At 38.2% G+C, this 19,598-nt stretch overlaps 1 protein-coding gene across 7 annotated transcripts in view; it reads left to right on the top strand.

Annotated features, from left to right (window-relative positions):
- LOC148657410 (uncharacterized) overlaps positions 1 to 19,416 on the top strand; it is a 62,381-nt gene extending 42,965 nt beyond the window's left edge. For 4 of the 7 annotated variants that reach the window (XM_088643658.1, XM_088643655.1, XM_088643654.1 and 1 more), the window contains 10 exons: positions 3,738 to 3,830; positions 5,098 to 5,190; positions 6,611 to 6,703; positions 7,156 to 7,248; positions 7,651 to 7,755; positions 8,393 to 8,564; positions 9,927 to 10,019; positions 10,503 to 10,637; positions 13,374 to 13,492; positions 15,072 to 19,416. In XM_088643658.1, coding sequence (XP_088499784.1) covers positions 3,738 to 3,830; positions 5,098 to 5,190; positions 6,611 to 6,703; positions 7,156 to 7,248; positions 7,651 to 7,755; positions 8,393 to 8,564; positions 9,927 to 10,019; positions 10,503 to 10,637; positions 13,374 to 13,492; positions 15,072 to 15,251 — 1,176 coding nt within the window. In that variant the 3' untranslated portion in view covers positions 15,252 to 19,416. The remainder of the gene's footprint in view (positions 1 to 3,737; positions 3,831 to 5,097; positions 5,191 to 6,610; positions 6,704 to 7,155; positions 7,249 to 7,650; positions 7,756 to 8,392; positions 8,565 to 9,926; positions 10,020 to 10,502; positions 10,638 to 13,373; positions 13,493 to 15,071) is intronic. The other 3 variants (XR_015940962.1, XM_088643656.1, XM_088643657.1) reach the window with 3 other exon arrangements.
- The last annotated feature ends 182 nt before the right edge of the window (positions 19,417 to 19,598 follow it).

Below are 19,598 nucleotides of genomic sequence, written 5' to 3'. Positions count from 1 at the left end.
TGTCATGTGTTAATTGGCAGTGTTGGCACATACTTTAGTTAGACTAAGCAACTAAGCAAAAAACATTTAGTGTCCAAGCACAATTTGTCCAGATAGGAAAAACTGACTATAGTGGAAAGCAACAGAGATGGGATTCATCCTAAAGGAAAAAAGGTAATATGAGTAGACTGTCAGATTTTTTCATGTTTGTTATAAGGTCCCAGCCATCTTTGTAAAGTAGCCTTACAACAGATTTCAAGCATGAACGTTTAAATAAAGTTTGACATGTGTATAGTGCATCACAAAAGTATTCCAACCCTTCCAATGGTGTTATAATCTGTGAAATCACAATGCATACACATTTTTTTAAACTTAAAATTCAAAACCTGAATGCTCAGACTGAAGACTTCTAAAGATAAGATAAGTTATTGTTAAAAGTCATGAAAAACTAAATGACATGTTGGTTGTGTAAGTATTCAAACCGGTGAAATCAATTTCAAGTAGTTTTGGCAGCAATTATAGCTGCAAGTACTTTTCGGTTAGTATCTGCAAGCCCTGCGCACCTTCTTGGTAGACTCTTTGCCCATCCTTTTGGCACATTTACTTAAGTTTGAGACTTTGACTGGGCCACTCAGGAACATTCATTTTCTTCTTTTCCAGTGTAGCTTTGGCCTTGTGCTTTGGCTCATTCTCCTACAGGAAAGGTGAATTTTCTTTCCAGTTGTAGGTCTTTAGCTTACTAAAGTTTTCCTCTACGATTTGGCTGTGTTTTGCTCTATTTTTGCTTTGGTTCTAACAAGCTTTCCAGTCCCTGCTGAGGAGAAGTTTTCCCACAGCATGATGGTGCCACCACCATACATGACTGAAGGGATAATGTTGACTGGGAGATGTGCTGTGGTGAGTTTGCACCAAATGTAACACTTGGCTTTAAGACCGCAAAGTCCCAGTGTGGTCTCAACTGAACACAACATCTTTTGCACATTTTATCAGGATCACTCTGGGGCTTTGTTGCAAACTTCATGTCGGGTTTTTAGATGGCTTGTTTTTAGTAATAGCTTCCATCTTCCCACCTGGCCATATAAGCATATTTTGTGAAGTGTTCTGAATATTAACTGATGCACATTTTCTCCCATGTTGGCCATTTTCAGTGACTTCATAGCTACATCTATAACCAGTTTTCTCCTTGCCCAGCTCCTCACTGTGGAGGGACAGTCTGATCTAGGGTATACAATTCTAGATCTTGCTGATTAAATTGATTGTATTAACAGAGATAGTCAAAGACTTCAGTATTTTTGTACCCTTCTCCTGATCTGTGCTTTTCAGTGACTCTATCCCTGACTTACTTTCAAAGCTCCTTCATGGCTGAGTCTTTGCTTGAAATCCACTATCTGACCGAGGAACCTCACACAAACAGGTTTTTTATTCTGTAATCATGAGAACCACTATTATTGCACACAGCCAGAGGCCCCTCTACTTATTGTGCAGGTCATTAAGGTAATTTTGTACATCTAGATTAAATTAGGTTTGCACATCAAAGGATTTGTATTCTAATGTAATCATGATTTTGCCAGTTTCCTTTCACCTTAATTTACTTTTATTGTATTTTTTGCTTTGAATTTGCAGAGTATTTGTACACCTTACACATTTTAATTACAACTTCAAGGTGCTTTACTTTAAGTAGTTTAAAAGCAGCAAAAACTGTGAAAGGGTCTGAATACTTTTGTGGAGCACTTTATATATAATTGTATTTGCATTGACAAGATCTGAAAGTAGATAATAAGTGTATTACCACTGTAGGGACTCTGGAAATTCAGAAATATTTGAGTGAAATGCATAGTTAATATGGACAATATGGTTAATATGCATAGTGGCTGTTATTGCTGCTGCTTCACAGGAGATGCATCTTGTGCTTGATTCTGGCTTGAGGCATAACATAGTGGCTAAGAAATTCTATGGATATGAACGAAGATGGGTGTGTGTGTGGACACTAAATTATCGTTTCATAGAACTCAGACAAATTCAGTAAAATAAAGCAGTTTTATTAACATCTTGGCTAAATGAGTACTTTTTGCTGGTGTATGTACCACTGTATTGTGGGCACAATAGCTTATTCGAGAAACCTCACATCCAAGCTAATGAGATAATTAATTATTGTAGTTATATCCTAACCTTGCTGCAATGAATATTGCTGCAGTATTCCTTATAACAGTTTCTTTTGCAGAACGGAGGTTTTCAATGATAAAACCAATAAAGGAATTCTTGAGAACATGTGTGACTTAGGACTGCAATTCTAGATTTGGCAATAACAGTTGTTATTGTCATACAGACTTACAGACAGGGTAACTTTTAACCTTGGCAAAGGTTTGTTTATTTTCGCCCAGTACAGTTCATTTCGCTGAACATGGATTATTTAACAAGTTTATTAGTTTAGATTTTGTGCATGTGTGTGTTTGTTGGGGGGAGCAGTCACAAATATTCCTGTTTTGGGCCTCAAAACAGCTAACACCAACTCCGTTTGGAGGTAAACAGTGTTTGAAGATTGTGGAATATTAGTGTGTTTGATGTCCTACTTGGAATGCTATTATCAGTGATTGGCAGAGTCCGTGACTGGATAAATTGAATAAATGGTTAGTGTAATGAAATTAATGAAATTTCATTAATTACAGAATTAAAGAAATTACAGAAAGGTGTTATTTGCTTTTCTGAAATGTTTTTTTTATATTAATACATTTATATAGTGGGCTTATAATTGAATAAACTATGTTTCTGTCCAGCTCCATCAAATTAAACTGTGTACTGTCTGGTGGGGATCTTGTAAACTGATATTTTAGGGCACTCACTTAGCTGAAGCTTTTGATAAACCAATCTGCTCCTGAAAATTAGCATGCTTCCTGCAGAAATGTTTTTGCAAGTTGATGCCTGTTTGAGGGTTGGAAACATCAGGGGTCGTCTTCAGATCTTCAATGTGTTGTTTGTGTAAAAGCTTTCGTCTGCCCTTTGTGTTTGATAACGAGGGAGGCACTTCGCTTAGAACAGCAATCATGTCTCCATAGATTCGCTTTGTAGTGCGTCCTTCCTTTTTACATACTTGTCCCTTGAAATCAATTTAATTGGAGATTACAAGCCTCTGGATCAATTATGTGTTCAGGCTAAATCTTTACATGCCCTGAGTTGTCTAGCTAGTTGTAGCCAGCTCGGGAATAGGATTCATCTCATCCAAGTATTAACCAGGTCCTGACTTGCTAACGGTTAGGGTTTGCAGTGGTGTGATTTGGGGCTATATATCAGAAAATCTCAAAAGAAGACTGCTAGGGAGAGTATCAATTTGTCGCACTAAGGTTTATATTAATAGTATGTTTTCCAGTTCCACTTTAAATCAGAACTAATTATGTTCTATGTACATGCGCATGTAGTTGTGGCCAAGTGGTTAACGCGATGGACATGAAATCCATTGGGGTTTCCACGGTGGCCCTGTGGCTAAGGATCTGTGCCTGTGGCTGGAAGGTTGCTGGTTCAATTCCTGCGGCCGGCATAGGAATCCTACTCCGTTGGCCCCTGAGCAAGGCCCTTAACCCCAACTGCTCCAGGGGGGCCGTATAAATGGCTGACCCTCTGCTCTGACCCCAAGCTTCTCTCTCCCTGTCTGTGTGTGTCTCATGGAGAGCAAGCTGGGGTAAGCAAAAAGACAAATTCCTAATGCAAGAAATTGTATATGGCCACTAAAGTGATCTTATCTTATCGTTGCCTCTGTCATTAAGGTCTGCTATAAGGAAGGAGTGGGCTCTGGTACTGCGGTAAAGGACACTCCAGAAATAGAAAGAGTAAAGAAAAATCAAGAAAACATCAGCACGGTGAGTGAACAAGCAAGCCTCCATTTAGTTTACAAGAAGAGTCAAACCCACTTGTGGAAAATAATGATCATGTGCATTTTCGTGTTCCCTCAACTGTGTTAATGTGGATCTATCCATATTTGTATACGTGTATATCCTATTTCATATTGGTACAGATAATGTACCAAAACAAACACTGCGCATCTTTATTTCTTAAAAAGAAGCATTTGATCTGAAATTTTGAAGCTCATCTAACATGCTTTGACCTTTTCACCTGTACTGAAGGACTATAATGTATTCAATAATCCAAATTATTCAAGAAAAGTCAGTAACAGAACAAAATTTAAATGCTAAATAAATGCTGACAAGTAGTGCCACAGTACCTTTAAATAAATAATTTACTGCATCATTAATATTTTAGGCTGCTTCTGTCCAGATCACGTGTTATTTAAGATTATTACAATGGCTTTAGAAAGCAATGACAGTGCTTCAGCGATGATTCGGGTTCAAAATTGGCTCAGGTATTACGGAGAAGCCGACACAGGAGCAACATCCTTATAAAATTAAATGATATGATTACTGGAAAAGCAGATGTGAGCCTCTGATACTGTGAGATGTTAAAACTCTCCAGTCACACCCTTCAAAAGAAAACTACACATACTGTAAACAGGAAGCTCAGATGTCAATGTGTAAATAAATGATTACTACCTCTGGTAAATCATATCCTGGAGAATTGAAAGGAAAATCTGACCACAAGTTACAAAAAAAGCATTAGAACAAAATAATGTCTACAAACCCCTAAGACTCACTGATCACAGTGTAAAAGATACTAGAGAGTGGTTCTCAAACTGTGGTACACCCCCAGGTGGTATGCCAGATGACACTGGAAATTTATTGTGTTCACTGAACAATTGGAAAATAAAAATGGAATAATTACAAATTATGTCAATTTTTCATTTGTAATTTACTTAATCAGTTTTAGAAAGCTTGAGACTGGTTTTTATTTTAATAAAATAAGTTTGTGTCAAATATGCAACCTACGTAGTTTAGCTGGTGATACAGCAAGCGCTAATACTTGAGTGTTCATACTTCTCTCGAGCTTTCAGAGACACATTCCCCAACAGAACAAATGATGGAAGATGAATACCTCGCAAAAATAAAGTATAATGTCATGGCTGAAGGAATAGGCACCAAGAGAATTGACGCAAGCTCCGATAGATCATGTACACCTGTTGAATGAGGAGGAATATACTGTACTTAATATCTTATCATTGCCTCTGTGATAAAGGTCTGCTATAAGGAAGGAGTGGGCTCTGGTACTGCGGTAAAGGACACTCCAGAAATAGAAAGAGTAAAGAAAAATCAAGAAAACATCAGCACGGTGAGTGAACAATTAAGCCTCCATTTAGTTTACAAGGAGAGTCTAACCCACTTGTAGAAAATACTGATCATCTGCATTTTTAAAATAGAAAATATGAAAACCAGTCTCAAGCTTTCTGAAACTGATTAAGAAGCTTATACTTGTCTCGAGCTTTCAGAGACACAGCTTAGCGCCACATTTCCCAACAGAACAAATGATCGAAAATGAATACCTCGCAAAAATCAAGTATAATGTCATGGCTGAAAGGAATAGGCGCCAAGAGTATTGACGCCAGCTCCGATAGATCACGCACACCTGTTAAAAACGAGGACACTAGCTCTGCTGCTGAACCTGACACAGAGAGCACTGCTAGTGTTAGCAAGCGTCGGAAAATGGCTACAAGGTGGTACGATCCAAATTACCTCAGTGCTCACTACTATTTTTATTATATGTGTGAGTGTGTGCGCTCGCTCTCACGCGCACTCATGTTGGTCATTGAGATTTTCTGGGGTTCCTATGAGAAGATGACTTGTAGGTGGTACTTGGATGCTTTGGTTTGATCAGGGGTGGTACTTGGTACAAACAGTTTGAGAATCACTGTACTAGACAAACATACCACAAAATACTTCTGGCCATGAGGAAGTTGACATGCTGTCACAACATCCAGGTGCTGTAGTAAATCCTACTCAAAGCCTTCAAATGTGTCCTGAGAAGTGGGTATTTCCTTGACTTGTCTGGAAGGACCATGTTTTCTACTAACTACCAACAGAGGTGTCGTGTGTAGCTCCTGGCATCACACAACAGAAAATAGACATCGAGTTCTCGGCTGCAGCAGATCTGATATGGCACTGAATTGTGTTCATTTGCAGACTAGGATTACACCAAGTGTGAGAAACACCCCATAGAAACCCTGCATTGAACATCAATATTGTATTTACATAGAATACCATTATTTGCATGTTCTATGTAACGCAATTTGTGATTGGTGTCTTATTCAAATGTTGACCAAAGATACAGACTTTTTCTAGGAGCCATTTGGTGTAATTGAATCCAACCAGTAATTATTGTAAAGGAACAAGTAATACAGTAGGTTTATTCCATGCTAAAAGAGAAGAGAGAAAACACAACATTTTGGCTGTAAAACCTTCTCCACCTGAAGCCTGTGAAGCCTCCTTCACCTGAATAAGGCTTCACAGCCGAAACATTGTGTTTTCTCTCTTCTCTTTTCAGCACGGAATAAACCTATTACTTGTTCCTTTGCACACTAAGCATGCTGACGCAGCTACCCACCTGAACTCCAGTAATTATTGTACACTTATTCTTATTTTGTTGAAAGTTTGATTGTATCATTTTTATTGTTTTATTGTATCTTAGAAAACATGTTACACCAACGCATAAATACTTGAACTGGAGGTCTATGTAAAGCGGGTTTCTTCTACAGGTCAAATACAAAGCCGGCGTTGGGCAGGCAACAGCAATCCCAGACCCTCCAGAGCTAAAGCGAGTGAAGGAAAACCAAAGGATCCTCAGTAACGTATGTGTAACCTGCTGGTCGTTGCTCCACACTTGCTCTCCTCCCCCACTGTTCGCACTTAGAAATTTTACTGAGAGGCTTTATAAAAAACGTGGGAATTGCTGTTGGTTCCAACTTTCATTTGTTGCATTTTGAATGCCTCTTAGTATTTTAAACATGTTTTAACTTCATCCTCCTTGTTTCACAGTTATGAGCGTGTCCTGCAGCTGAGCGTTGCAGGAGTAAAGAGTTTTTAAACACGACTGGATGTGATTTTTCTAGAAAGCACAGTTACAGCCTAATGAAGTGGGCGGTGTGTTTTGCTTAATAAATGAAGTAGGCAGCTATAAAAAAAACAAAACAGGGTACTAGAAAACAAGTAAAAGGCATAGTTCTGGAACTGTAGCCATGGCTTCTATGTGCGGTTTGTGAGCATTGCTTCAGTGCGGTTTGAATGCTGGCCTTTTCACCAGGTCAACTATAAAGCACCGATGGGAAGAGCAACAGCAGTGGAAATGACTCCGGAGATGGAGAGAGTCAAGAAGAACCAGGAAAACATCAGCTCGGCAAGTCTCCTGCCCTCTGATAACTTTACTGCCAGTACAAGTATTTTTATGTCTGTACATTTTTCAACCTCTGAAATTGTGTAGGTAGGTCTTTCTAAAATTCAGGGAATTTGCAACATAAATGGCAAGCACAGGACGAAGGCAGAACAGTCTCTTTCCAATATTTCTTATGTTTCAGTTACTCAGAAGGAATACTGTTACCTGATGAATTATACTGACTTTCTCCAAATGTCTCTTTTTTATCTATTAAAAGTCTTTACATGTTTTCAAGAAAAAAAGAAATACAGACTCGAACTAGGATATTTATTGATAAACTGCTGTGTTTGCAGCCACTTTCACAAAAATGTGTGAGAGGATGTCATCCCTGAGACATTGCGGTGCTCTGACTGTGTTGTGTTTCAGGTCAAATACCACAGTGACCTGAAGGAACTGAAAGGCACAGCCTGTGCAGTGACAGACACCCCTGAACTGAGGCGTGTCCGCAAGACACAGAGTGACATTTCAATGGTAGTATGAGGGAAGCCCTGCTGCAAGAGCACAGAAACATAACAGCACTTACAGCCTCACTTTTCTGACTGTGGCCACATCTTAGTCTTGATTGAGAACCCAAGTAAACAAGTCACAGCATAATGCAATGGGTCCAGTGTGTTCAGAAGAAGAAAAAGTGATTCTTCAATTGTAGTTTACTGTGAATAATCTGTCAATAAAGTATTTATCAACTTTGTTTCTTGTGTGGAGTTTGTTGCTAATTTTACTTACAAAATGCACCGTGGCAAGACTGGGAGTTGCTTCATTTGATGTGTCAGTGTGTTTGTTGCATGTGCTTGTTCAACATGTTCTGCATTACTGCTTCTTCTTTACTGAACACAGTGTAGCCTGTCTCTTGTTCTTATGACACTGAATTATTGAAAAAAATAATGGAAATTTTGTTATATTGTCGTTTTTTGACGATGAGCTTAGTCTTCTAGTACTCCGCTAGAAACTTTTGCTAAAAGATTTGTCAGAGACCAGGCTTATGTTAAGTCTAGCATTGACCTAAGCTAGTATGACCTTAAAACATTAGCTAGTCTCTTATTTGTAGGTTTTCGAAACCCTAAAAACATCAAAGCATTTTGCAAACCTCTTTTGTTCACATTTTCCTTAGGCAAAATACCATGAGGATTTTGAGAAGACTAGGGGTAAGGGGTTTACACCAGTTATGGATGACCCTACTATGGAACGAGCCCGTCGAAACCACCAGATGGTCAGTGATGCAGCTTATAAGGGAGTCCAGCCACACGTAGTGGAAATGGACCGGAAACCTGGAATTATTGTTGGTGAGTTTTTGAACGAAAAATTGAGACGATGGTTCCCTTAGTCCTTTCTAAGAATTTTCTGGTTGTAATGATTTTTTATTAAAATCAGAATCAAATTTAAATATTACCAATAGAAACAACACACAAGATCAAATTGCTAAATTGTTTTATCCAGTATTATTTGATACCAGATCACACAATGTATACAATGGTATAATGTTACTGGATGCAAACATCTAAATAATTTATTTCAGAGCCTATGTATTTAAGGTATGCTAAAGCATATAGCAGTATACAACACCATATTTTCATTCCTGTGTAGTATGAAGATTTATACTTCCTTTTCCAGCTGTTTTCCAACTGTCCTGAGAGGCACAATCTTTAAGAGCCTCTACTTGCAGGCCCTGCAATCTGAATTGGGCTATTTCTAGCAAACCATATCTGAGATTCCCCAAATGGGGGCACACAATTGACAAGCTCCTCCAGGGTTTGGTGAGAATAAACTAGCTGAGTTCTTGTCACTCGACAGAGATCCCTGTGGCTTGTAGATTTCTTAGAGCTGTGTTATACCTCTTTTGCCACTTATTTTGCCTGTTTGCACAATGGGCTTGCAGTATAATAGAGAATCTGAGAATGGTGACACTGCACATTGCAGAGAGCTTGTGCTCATAGTCTACATCTTTCTGCTGCTTCACTCATAAGCTACTCAATGTATGAAAATACACTTCAGTTACATCTGCCATAGTGTAGGTGTCAATAAGGACTAAAACTAAGCATTTTAAAGAGTCTTAAGCAATTAATACATTTAGGTGTGAATTTCTTCTGTATTTTAAGAAACCAGTAAAGGTGCTTGTACTAAGTGCAGATTGATTTCTGTGGTTGAGACATTATGGTTTCAAGCATGGAGCACATTACTGTGACTGGTGTTCAAAAGTGTATATGTTGATGAATATACAAAAAATGTATAGTGTATGGTTTTACAACACAAAAACACTGCAAGCTTTAAAGGAAATGGTGGCCAAGTATTTAAAATTATTATTTTAGAAATATTCAGTTTCTCTCACAGTACAGTATGTGGCTCTTTTGGTTTTTCTTACTGTTTATAAATAATGGGGGTTCTGGCATACTACAGTTATGAATAATATTTCTGACATTTTTCCAGAATGTTCCATTACAGTGCCACAGTTACATATGCACCACAAAATGAAACTGCCGCAGTAGTATTTTGAAATATGAGGTCTCTTGAAAGGAAATAGGAAGAAATGTAAGACAGCAGTACTATAGATGACCAACAGGGTGTGTGTAGTTGTGTGCATGAGCTGGCATTCATACGTACTGTACAGTCCTTCCCTTCTCATCACGCTTTTTCTTTTTCTGTGAAAGACCTGAAAGTCTGGCGCACTGACCCGGGCTCCATCTTTGACTTTGACCCTGTGGAAGACAATATCCAGTCAAAAAGTCTGCATAAACTCTCTGGTATTACTCAACACTGCTTCCTCCTTTTGATTTTCCAGTTGGCACTTGTTTTCTTCTTCTTTTCCTCCTCTTGTGCCCATGATAAAAAAAAGAGTTTCTGCTGTTACTTTTCATGTAAAAACTTGAAAAGATTAGAAATGATTTGCAGTACTCCAGTTCTGAAAAGGCCATTTTTTTTAGCAGGCGATACTAATGTTGTGTTGTCAGGTTAAAATAAAAACTACTACATTTTGAACAAACACTGCTTCCAGGAAACAGTCTTAGTTCTTATTTTCACCCTCAGAATAAAGAAGTGTACACTTAATTTTGTTTTACCTGGAGAAAACATAGCCCAGAAAATGCCTTCAACCTGATATCTGTTTTTAGATTTCTGTTGCAGGATTACTACCCTCACATTTTTTTTTATAATACCTACATTCCCTGCAGTTCCTCTGTTCTTATTTTTTGCTTTCCTTCCTTGCCTTTTCTCTTTTATGGCTATAGAGAAAGCAAACCGCATTAATAGGCAGCGCTCTCAGTCTGTCAGCACAGTGGAGGACGACAGATCTGAACTGTCAGAAAAGCTCCTGAGTTTTTCGGGTTACAGCACTAGCACAGCCAGGGCGTCTGAGGACAGAGGTACAGACAGCACTGTGATCTGTGCACCGTGGTGTTCCTAACCTCACTGTAGCTCAGAGGATCCAGCATGGCTTCACCAGAGTTCTGACGTGTTTCATTGCATGGCTGTAGTTTCAGAATGAACCATGTACAGAGTGTTAATTCCTGAAACCTGCCTGTTTGACTTCTGTAATGTTACTGCTCTGTCAAAAAAATGCATCACTGGTTCACCTGGCTTCCACACACCAGTCTGCCTCATTCGTTGATTTGATTAGAAAACATGATGCCAGTTTAATAAGCAGCCAGTATTTTGAGATGCGGAGAATCTGGGAAATTCTGAATTATATTGACCTCTCAGTTCTCAGTTGAGGAATGAAATCTGTACATAAGGGAGGCTGGCACTCAATTTCCATTGATGAAATGTGACTATTCGTTTCTAAATCTACTGTGTGAAGCATCCTGGAATTGTGGTACAATGACATGTTGGTAGCCCTACTGTAGCGACAGGTTAAACAACTCTTCACAGTTGGAAGTTAAAACTGACTATAACCTTTTTTTCTCTGGAGATAAATCTGCTTTCTTTAGCAGCTGTGTAGAACAGGACATTTAAAAAGCATGGGTTCCACACTGCCTCTAACCCTTTTGACTCTGGTAAACACTTCACACATTTCAGGGTCTTAAACCTTTTGTTCTAATCACAGCCACGAGAATTTGTAATAACACTTTTTCACCACTGTTTTCTATGCAGATACTGTATATTGTGTTGAGTTTTGGGATTTCAATTTGTGTTGTATCTGGGGGGATGGCAATGGAGGAGGGGTTTGCGAATCACAGTAATTAATTTTTAGATATTTTTATCAAATGTTTTCCCACAGGTGGCATGTTCTTTTACTATGATATCTTTTTTTATTATTTTGGTATCTTTCTACTTCTACGTAAATTTGGACATTTTAGTCCTGGCGTCTGTCATAGAGAGGAAGGCTGCAGTGTTAACAAACAACCGTATAACAGCTGTGTTTCACACAACTCATACTGTAGATGAACTCATTGCATGGGTTAAGTTTGTACAGGTGTTGTCTGAATTCACACAAATTGCAGATTGTGTTTGTCAGTTTTGTTTTCAAAAGTGGATTTAAAGGAAAGAAGAGAAAAAGCAAAAAGTGGATTACAAAAAATTCAACCAGTGCCTGAGGGGCAAGCCAAACTATATAAAAACTGCAGCAGTAATATTGGGTTTGTTAAATCTGTGTCATCTATACTTTCTTATCAAATTGAATTTATTACATTTCCTTTGGTGAAAGAATGCTCAGACGTGAGCAACTTTGCTGTCCACACCAGCTTTTTCAATCCTGTCTTAACTCTTAAAAGCAGAACAGTTTTTGCTGCAGTTTTAACTCTCGTATCAATCAGCCAATTAATCAATTCATAATGAGTAGTGCTTTAAAATGATAAACTAGGACAAAATCACAAATACCAATTTGATTTCAGTTACATAGTTTAAATATCCTTTTGTGCTGTTTATTTATAAAAACATACTTAAAACATAAATCATGTTTAAAACGGTAGATACTGCAACCAGTGAAGTAAGTAAAATAGATGTATTAAGGACATTTGCGAAATATAGTCACCTATAGTACTGAAAATGGTTTCAGTGAAGGTTTACAAAGAATTTAACATAAGAAATGTTACAAACCAGAGCTGGTCCTTCAACCCCAACTAAATCATTTGGCTGTTGGTAGCTATTTCTTTAAAAATGTCAGGGCAGCAGCTTTGACAAAATAACACTAATCATCATTTCCCCTGAAATGTATAGCAACGATGATGTATTAGTTTCACTGAACATGATTAGCTCTGCTGAGTGGTATTTCAAGTTTAATCCTCTCATTGCAGCTGGCTAGGCACCTGTGGCCCTGTTGTGTAAGCAGTGATGAGTATTGCATTAATCCACTTTAATTATTATTTTTTTGCCTGCAGTGTGTGCTGTAGACTTGCAGTGTGGGAAGATGGCAGGTCTCAGAAGACACATTAATGTAGTCTACCTTTATTCCATGTTGATATGAGGGGTTGTAGTGAATGCTTTTAACCTATGGCGGTGTTGAAACTTGGAGAAAAAAATGGCAATTCGAAATTCAGTTGTCCTCTCAGACATTTCTTGAGTTTTGTAAAGTGAATGCAGATCACTGGGTCAAGTTGGGTGTGTTCAACACAGGTAACTTAATCCATGCTGTGACAGAGTTTCAGTTTTGTATTTTAAGACCAAACATTAGACCCTTCCAGGAGAGGGAAAAGGAAATAACCCTTATGAAGCACTTTACCTGTCAGACTCCATACCTTATAAATAAGGACAGAAGTTCATAGTACAAAGGTAACTGGAAAGTTAGTTCGCCTACACATTGAGCTGTTTATTACAAAGGAGAATACATTTGCTGTGAACAATGACAACCTTCACACAGCTATACATGTAAGTGTTTATCTGCACAGGCAAGCCATAATAATCACAAACAGTTGGCACATTGAACATGAAAGTGCTGTCTATTGCTCGTAGGTGCTGTTTTTTTATGAGGCTGTTGTTTGCAGAGTTCCAAATGTATACAGTAAGGACCCTGTGTGTGCTGAATATTTGTATTTGTTCCCTATTATGAAATACAGGCTGTCTCCTGGCTAAGTTGGTCTTTTCTCATCCCGAGTGATCTGAATTCAGTCCATGTGTTCCATCTTTTTGTTTTTGTATTCTGTGTGTGTACTTGTGCTTCGTAGCCCCGGTTCTGCCTGGAGCTTACCACCCTGGAGGGCACTCTCAAGGGTACAAATACATGCACCAGACCAGCGTGTCCTCCATGAAATCAATGCAGTTCCCTCCTCACTCTGCCCCCATGGTGAGTAATTACCGCGAAGAAAGGATTCCTTTGAGCACTGGAATTTAAATTGTGATGTGTTGTCTCCTGGGCTGAGCGAATGGTGAGGCTCTTCAAAATCAATTCCCAATTATTGTTTTTTTTTTTTTCATTTAAAAGCTCTAAAAGAGACCATTAAATGAGCCATCGTTCACAAATTATGCCTGGGAAGGTGTCTGAAAAATTATTGTTGGAAAGAAAAAACAAGGAGAAATTTTCAAATCACTGCAGTTTGCCATCTACTGAACAATATAATGTGATTAACGTGCTGTACTGCATATCTAATATTTATACTCTAAAGGCTCACTTTGCTGGCTGAGGCTTGAATATAAGTTTATTATATGTTGATTTAAAAGTGTAGACATACAGGAAGCCCTCAATTCTCCCTCCCGGAAAAGGAATTTAACCCCCAAAAAACAACAAAACTAAATCAACAAAAACAGAGCGAAGATATTAAATTCAAGATTTCAGTCTTGTACTGGTTGTACCGGGATTCTCAAAGGGAGTATGCAGTTGGCAGACTGACATTAGGGTTAACTGTTGGCAAAACTGCAGCTTCACCCACAGATTTTACAGTAATATGGAGGGATGTGCCTCTCTTCCATTCAGCAACCCTCCAATAATCCTCCTGAAAGTCACTATATACCTTGTTTAAAAGATAAACAATGAGTAGGCAGGTTAGAGGAGCTTGTCTGTGGTCTTCATTCTCTCCGAGCAACCTTGGCAACAATGCAGTGATTCCTAAACAGACGTTCTCAGTCTCCAAACTTACTACAGTAGTGTCTCGACATTAACGAGGGTTTGGTGCAGAGAACTGTCACCAATTGCCAAATTTGCATCTAGCCAAGTCCATCCCTATACAGTTGCATAATGTACCACAGTAGATAGTGTCTGTGGTTGAAAGACATAAGTAACCCTCTCTTATATGATAATTAAAGTACTAATGCATTGACTTTAATTAAATTTAAATAACAGTGATCAACTAAAAGCAACAACAGTAAACACAAACTAATAGTAATCAGTTCAAATAAATTTGAATCCTTCCTCTGTGTCCAACTTTCACTTTCTCTCTCTGCCTCCATGATTATCATGCCGCACTGTAACGAGAAGGGCAGTGAAACTGTCAGTGAGCCCGTAAAAGTGGTCTCCAGCCTGTCACTGCCGACACAGAACCAGGCACGCTTGTCACAATATAAACACGCTGAGATGCAGATTCTGGGTAGTGGGTACTAGTTTCGTCTCAAGATCCTAGTCTGTTATTAATTTGAAAGTTGCACTTAACAGCCTAAAAAGTTTCATCCTACTCTGCTCTTTTATCATCCAAGACCCCATGTTAAATCACGAATAAGTGAATCTGTGGGTATTAAATGTCGACGTCAAGACCCTACTTCATTACCAGTGACTAGTATAGAAAGGAGAAGTGTAGACTCACATCTTGAGCTGAACGTTTTGTAACCGTTTTTTTTCCTCCCAAAGTTGTATGTTGCATCTTAAGGCCTGGAAGAATATGTGGCATATAGCATCTTAAAATCCTCACAAAAACGTTGTTTTTGTTTTTCAGCAGCGAGTCTATAGAGCGATCTACGACTATGCGGCACAGGACCACGACGAAGTGTCCTTCAGGGATGGAGACGTCATCATCAACGTGCAGCCCATTGACGAAGGCTGGATGTATGGCACTGTCCAGAGGACTGGCAAATCAGGGATGCTTCCCGCCAACTACATTGAGACATTCAACTAAAGGCGTATGGCTCCTTCTGTACTTGTACCATTTTTAAAGCGAATTACTGCTAACCTCTCAAAAGAGGGATGACCGTAATGAATATTATGACTACTCAGTACTATACTGTACACATAGCTGGTCTTTGTTATCTCTTAACGCACTGCTTCATCTAATTCCTCATTATCGGACACAAAGGTTTTGTAACGACCCTGAAACAAAAATGATTCAGTCTCAGTGCCTGTGTGAAATATCGTTGTCGCTACATATTAATTCAGCTTTGCACCAGTGGTATTGCAGTTTAATGTCACCAGAAATAGTAGACATCTTACTTTTACAGGACACTCTTGAGAACAAACGAATGGCTACAGTTGTCCTTACACATTGACAACTGGATAACTGCAAGTAGCTGCCAGAGGAAGGGGGTGAGCAATTTATACTTGGCTACAGACTCACAGAATATGCCACACAATGCCCAAGAAATATCTTGTTCAAAATTGCCATTTGATTTTATTTAAATGTGTGGCACGCTAGACAGAAAATGCACAGAAAGGAAACGTGCAAAAAAAGTAAGTTCCAGGCAAATATAAGTTGGTTTTTATTTCATTCACACAAGCTCACAGTACAAAAAGGGTCACAGTATTATTCTCAGTTGCTGGTTTGGAGGGGACACTGCTAGCAAGTCGCAGATATACATTCAAATCAATGTAAATTGCTTCACATCAATGTTTAGAGACAACATTAATTACGGAAGTCTCATTACTCATTACTCATTATTGATTTAAGGGTTCAATTGAATGAAATGGCCTACACTATGGAAAGATTTACAGCGGTTTTGACATATAACTTCACAATGTAGAAGGGTAGACTGTAGAGGGGTTATTTCTCCTCTGGCCTGTGCTATTTCAGTGCGAGCTGTTGTGGAAGTACCACTTGTCATTCACTGTTATCATAGGCCTTAGCAGAAATGACTGTGAGCCAGTAGTGCTCCAATTTTAATTGAGCTCTTGACCTTCAGCCTTACATGTTGTTGCATATTATCCTCTGTATATAAAGAAAGAAACTTAAAATCTCAAACATTTTAGAGTTCCAAGATAATTTAAAGTATAAAGGTGTAACTAGACTAATTAATGGTTAAATTAACTAAGAGAGTTTGGAAACCCAGTCTCATCAGACAATTCCCACAACAAAGTACAGCTCATGGGAAAAAAAAGGTTTGTCTTAGGACATTAGCTGAGAGTTTGGTTATGTGACTACACACAGTGCCAAGAAACAGCAGAGCAGTTACATGCATCAGTCCTTGAAACATTCAAATTTATAGCATATTACAGTACGTCATTTACAAACCTTTTGTGTCTCCAAAATATTCACTTTTCTTCACTTCAAATTAACTATCTTTAAATACCACAAGAGGGTTCTTTCAACGTAGGAACATAATCACTGGTATTGTTTTGCTTGAAAAAATATAGAATTTGCAATTGTTGAGTTTTGATAATGGATTGTTATTAATTGCAGTGTCTTATGCATAGAAAATTGGCAATAGAAAATAGCTTTTCCAACCCAAGATTGTGTTTGGGTAAATCCATATTCTTGTTAATATATTGTATCAACAGCCCATACAGATTTTTTTTTTTACTAATAGAACATTTCCAGCAGATTCTATCTCATTTTGATACTGTGTTTTTAAAGGGGTTTCCATCTTGTTCTGAAATGTGAATTTTAACTTTCTGAGATATTAGCTGAGGGGCACAATGTGCCCTCCTTATTAAAGAGTGAATTTCTACTGCAAAGATAACATCAGAAGGACACAGTGATGTATGACACTTTGTGAGACAAGGAGGTGCTACAGTGCTTACAGCTAATCCACATTTCTGTGTATTATGATAGTGCCATCTGCGTTCTGTGTGATTTTAACAAGTCCTTTAACACATTCATATTTGAAATTTCAACTGTAATGCAACAAGTGAAACACGCTTAGGGGTCTTCACACTCTGCTGTTACATATGGTTCACTAGTTTTGAACAGCAATGCAGAATCAAAGTGCAGTCCAAAAATAAACCATTTCAGCGTGAGAGATTATTCTCATAGTATCTGTGTTAGTTGCTATAATGAAATATAGTCATGTCCTAAGGTCATCAAGATCAATCATCGCTTTACATTGCAGGGTATTGGTGCTGCATTAGCATTGCATCTGAATGGATATTTAAAGGTTGTTTTCTTTTACTCTCAGATTGCTGTACTGTGCTGCAAACACAAATGTAGCCTCCCATTCAAACATGCCAGAAATAAGGATGACCTTTGGTACAATTACAGAAACGACACAAATGATCACTACTTTGATAGAATTACATTTTGCCGATTGCTAATGAATAGAAAATCATCGCTGGTGGTGGTAGAGTGTGGAGAAACAACTTGTAATGCTTTTATGACTTTCACGAATGTTAAAGAAACCCTGGGGCAATGTTCTGTGCAACACAAGACATTGAATTTTTGTTGTTGTTGTTGTTGTTGTTGTTGTCTTTTCCACACAGTCATGAGAATGATTTTTTAGGAAAGCCAGGAGATAATATGCTGTGAGAGGTGTGAAGAACTGGATCGCTTCTTTTAAATGTAATACTGGTGGAGGTACTATATTTTTATATGTAAGAATGTAAATGACTGTTTTGCTATACCTGGCACAGCTATTGATGAATAATTATGACGTGCAGGGTTTGCTGTTGTGAGAGAAGTTTAATTTAGTCCTTACTGATTTTTCCTCATGTGTTAGGGTTTTCGTATGCACTTATAACAGAAGTCAGCCTTATTGAGTAGGTTAAGATGCTCTGATCCTTTAATCATAGCACAGATTATACGGGCACTCACACAGCTGTCAAATGTCTAATTTCAAGGTATTTGTTTTTGCCTTGTTTGATCATTTTATCAGTTTAACAGTGGCAGGGGTCACCCTTGAGAATCCTACTTCTAAATACCGGCCCCAAATGGTGTCTGGGAAAAAATCCATTTGCAAGCAAACATTTTTAAACTAAACCTCAAAATGCTGATGGAGCATTAACTAATTACTGATTTAACTGGACGTATTTAGCAGCTTGTCTCAGCTCCTTTAAAATGTCCTGCAAAGCCTGCAGACACTGTGGACTCACCCAGGACTAGGACTGGATATTCCTGACCTAGAAAGAAGTTTATGTATGCACAGAAATGCTGAAAGGTAAAACCATTCACTCACATATTCGTGGAACAGAAATCTCTTTGTACTGAGATGCACCCAGTTAAAAATAAATAGGCGGCAAGCAATGAAAAAGTAAAATGCATTTTTATACATGGATATCAGCCCTAAAATGTGTCTGGTAGAATGTAGTTGAAGTGCTCTGTTGACAGACTAAAAGCATTTTTGAAATACATTTTGACTCACTGAGCAGTCTAAAACTACACACCCAGTATCTGTTCAAAGGAGATCCACATCAAAACCTGGGTGTTTAAACAAAACAAAATTGTTTTAAAAACATCCACCGGTAACTTCAACTGGAAAGAAAATAAAAACACTGGTAGCCTTAACTGCTCTCCAATAGAAGGAGCTGGTGACCTTGTTGTTAACTGCAAATGTTTCATATGTATTCAGCATAAGCTTCATACTCCCGACCTGCTGCTTGTTGCCTTTGGCATACAGCTGTGACTGACAAGTACTGTAGGTCACTTGTGCCTTGACATTATGGCTAGCATGCATGCCCCCACTGCAATGTACTGTTTAAATTTTGATCCTTGGATAAGTTGTCATAGTTCATGTTTAATAAACGACTATCCACTGTGTGAGGAAATTTCTGAATTTCTCATTTCTTGGTCGGATCTTTCTGAACATGCATTTGGAATGAAGGAAACATTATTCTGAAATGCCAGCTGTGTATTTTGAATGTTTAGTTATGGCCAGGCAATCTTGCGACAGGCAATTTGGAAGTCAAGATTTGTGGGATGGCAAAATCAACAAGGCATACTTATTGCTCTTCCATGAGGAATGGAACAAAGTAAATTTAACTGCCATGCCTAGTTCTTGGTTTGTAAAATACATAGATTGAACATTTACCTTTACCCTGGAAGGAAGTGTATGGGCTCAACAACTGGTAGAAATTATTGCACCCAATGTTATGGCGCAGAAGACATTTTACACATTTTAAATAAAGGTGGAAAAACAAAAGCCTGATTCCTGTTTTATTTAATATATACTATCATAAAACTGGACTGACCTGATTGTTGCCTGTTTGACAATGCTGTTTAATGAGGCAGCAGAAATCCTTTCTAATCTTAGAAGGAATCTTAAGTAGAATAATGGAATTTCTGCATAATTGTATGCCATTTAATGAATCCTTATTTCCCTTG

This window comes from Lepisosteus platostomus, chromosome 8 (assembly GCF_059453375.1).
Source record: "Lepisosteus platostomus isolate fLepPlt1 chromosome 8, fLepPlt1.hap1, whole genome shotgun sequence".
Taxonomy (NCBI): Eukaryota; Metazoa; Chordata; class Actinopteri; order Semionotiformes; family Lepisosteidae; genus Lepisosteus; species Lepisosteus platostomus.
The sequence above is the reverse complement of the archived record's forward strand: the minus strand, read 5'-3'. Positions and strand labels throughout refer to the sequence as shown.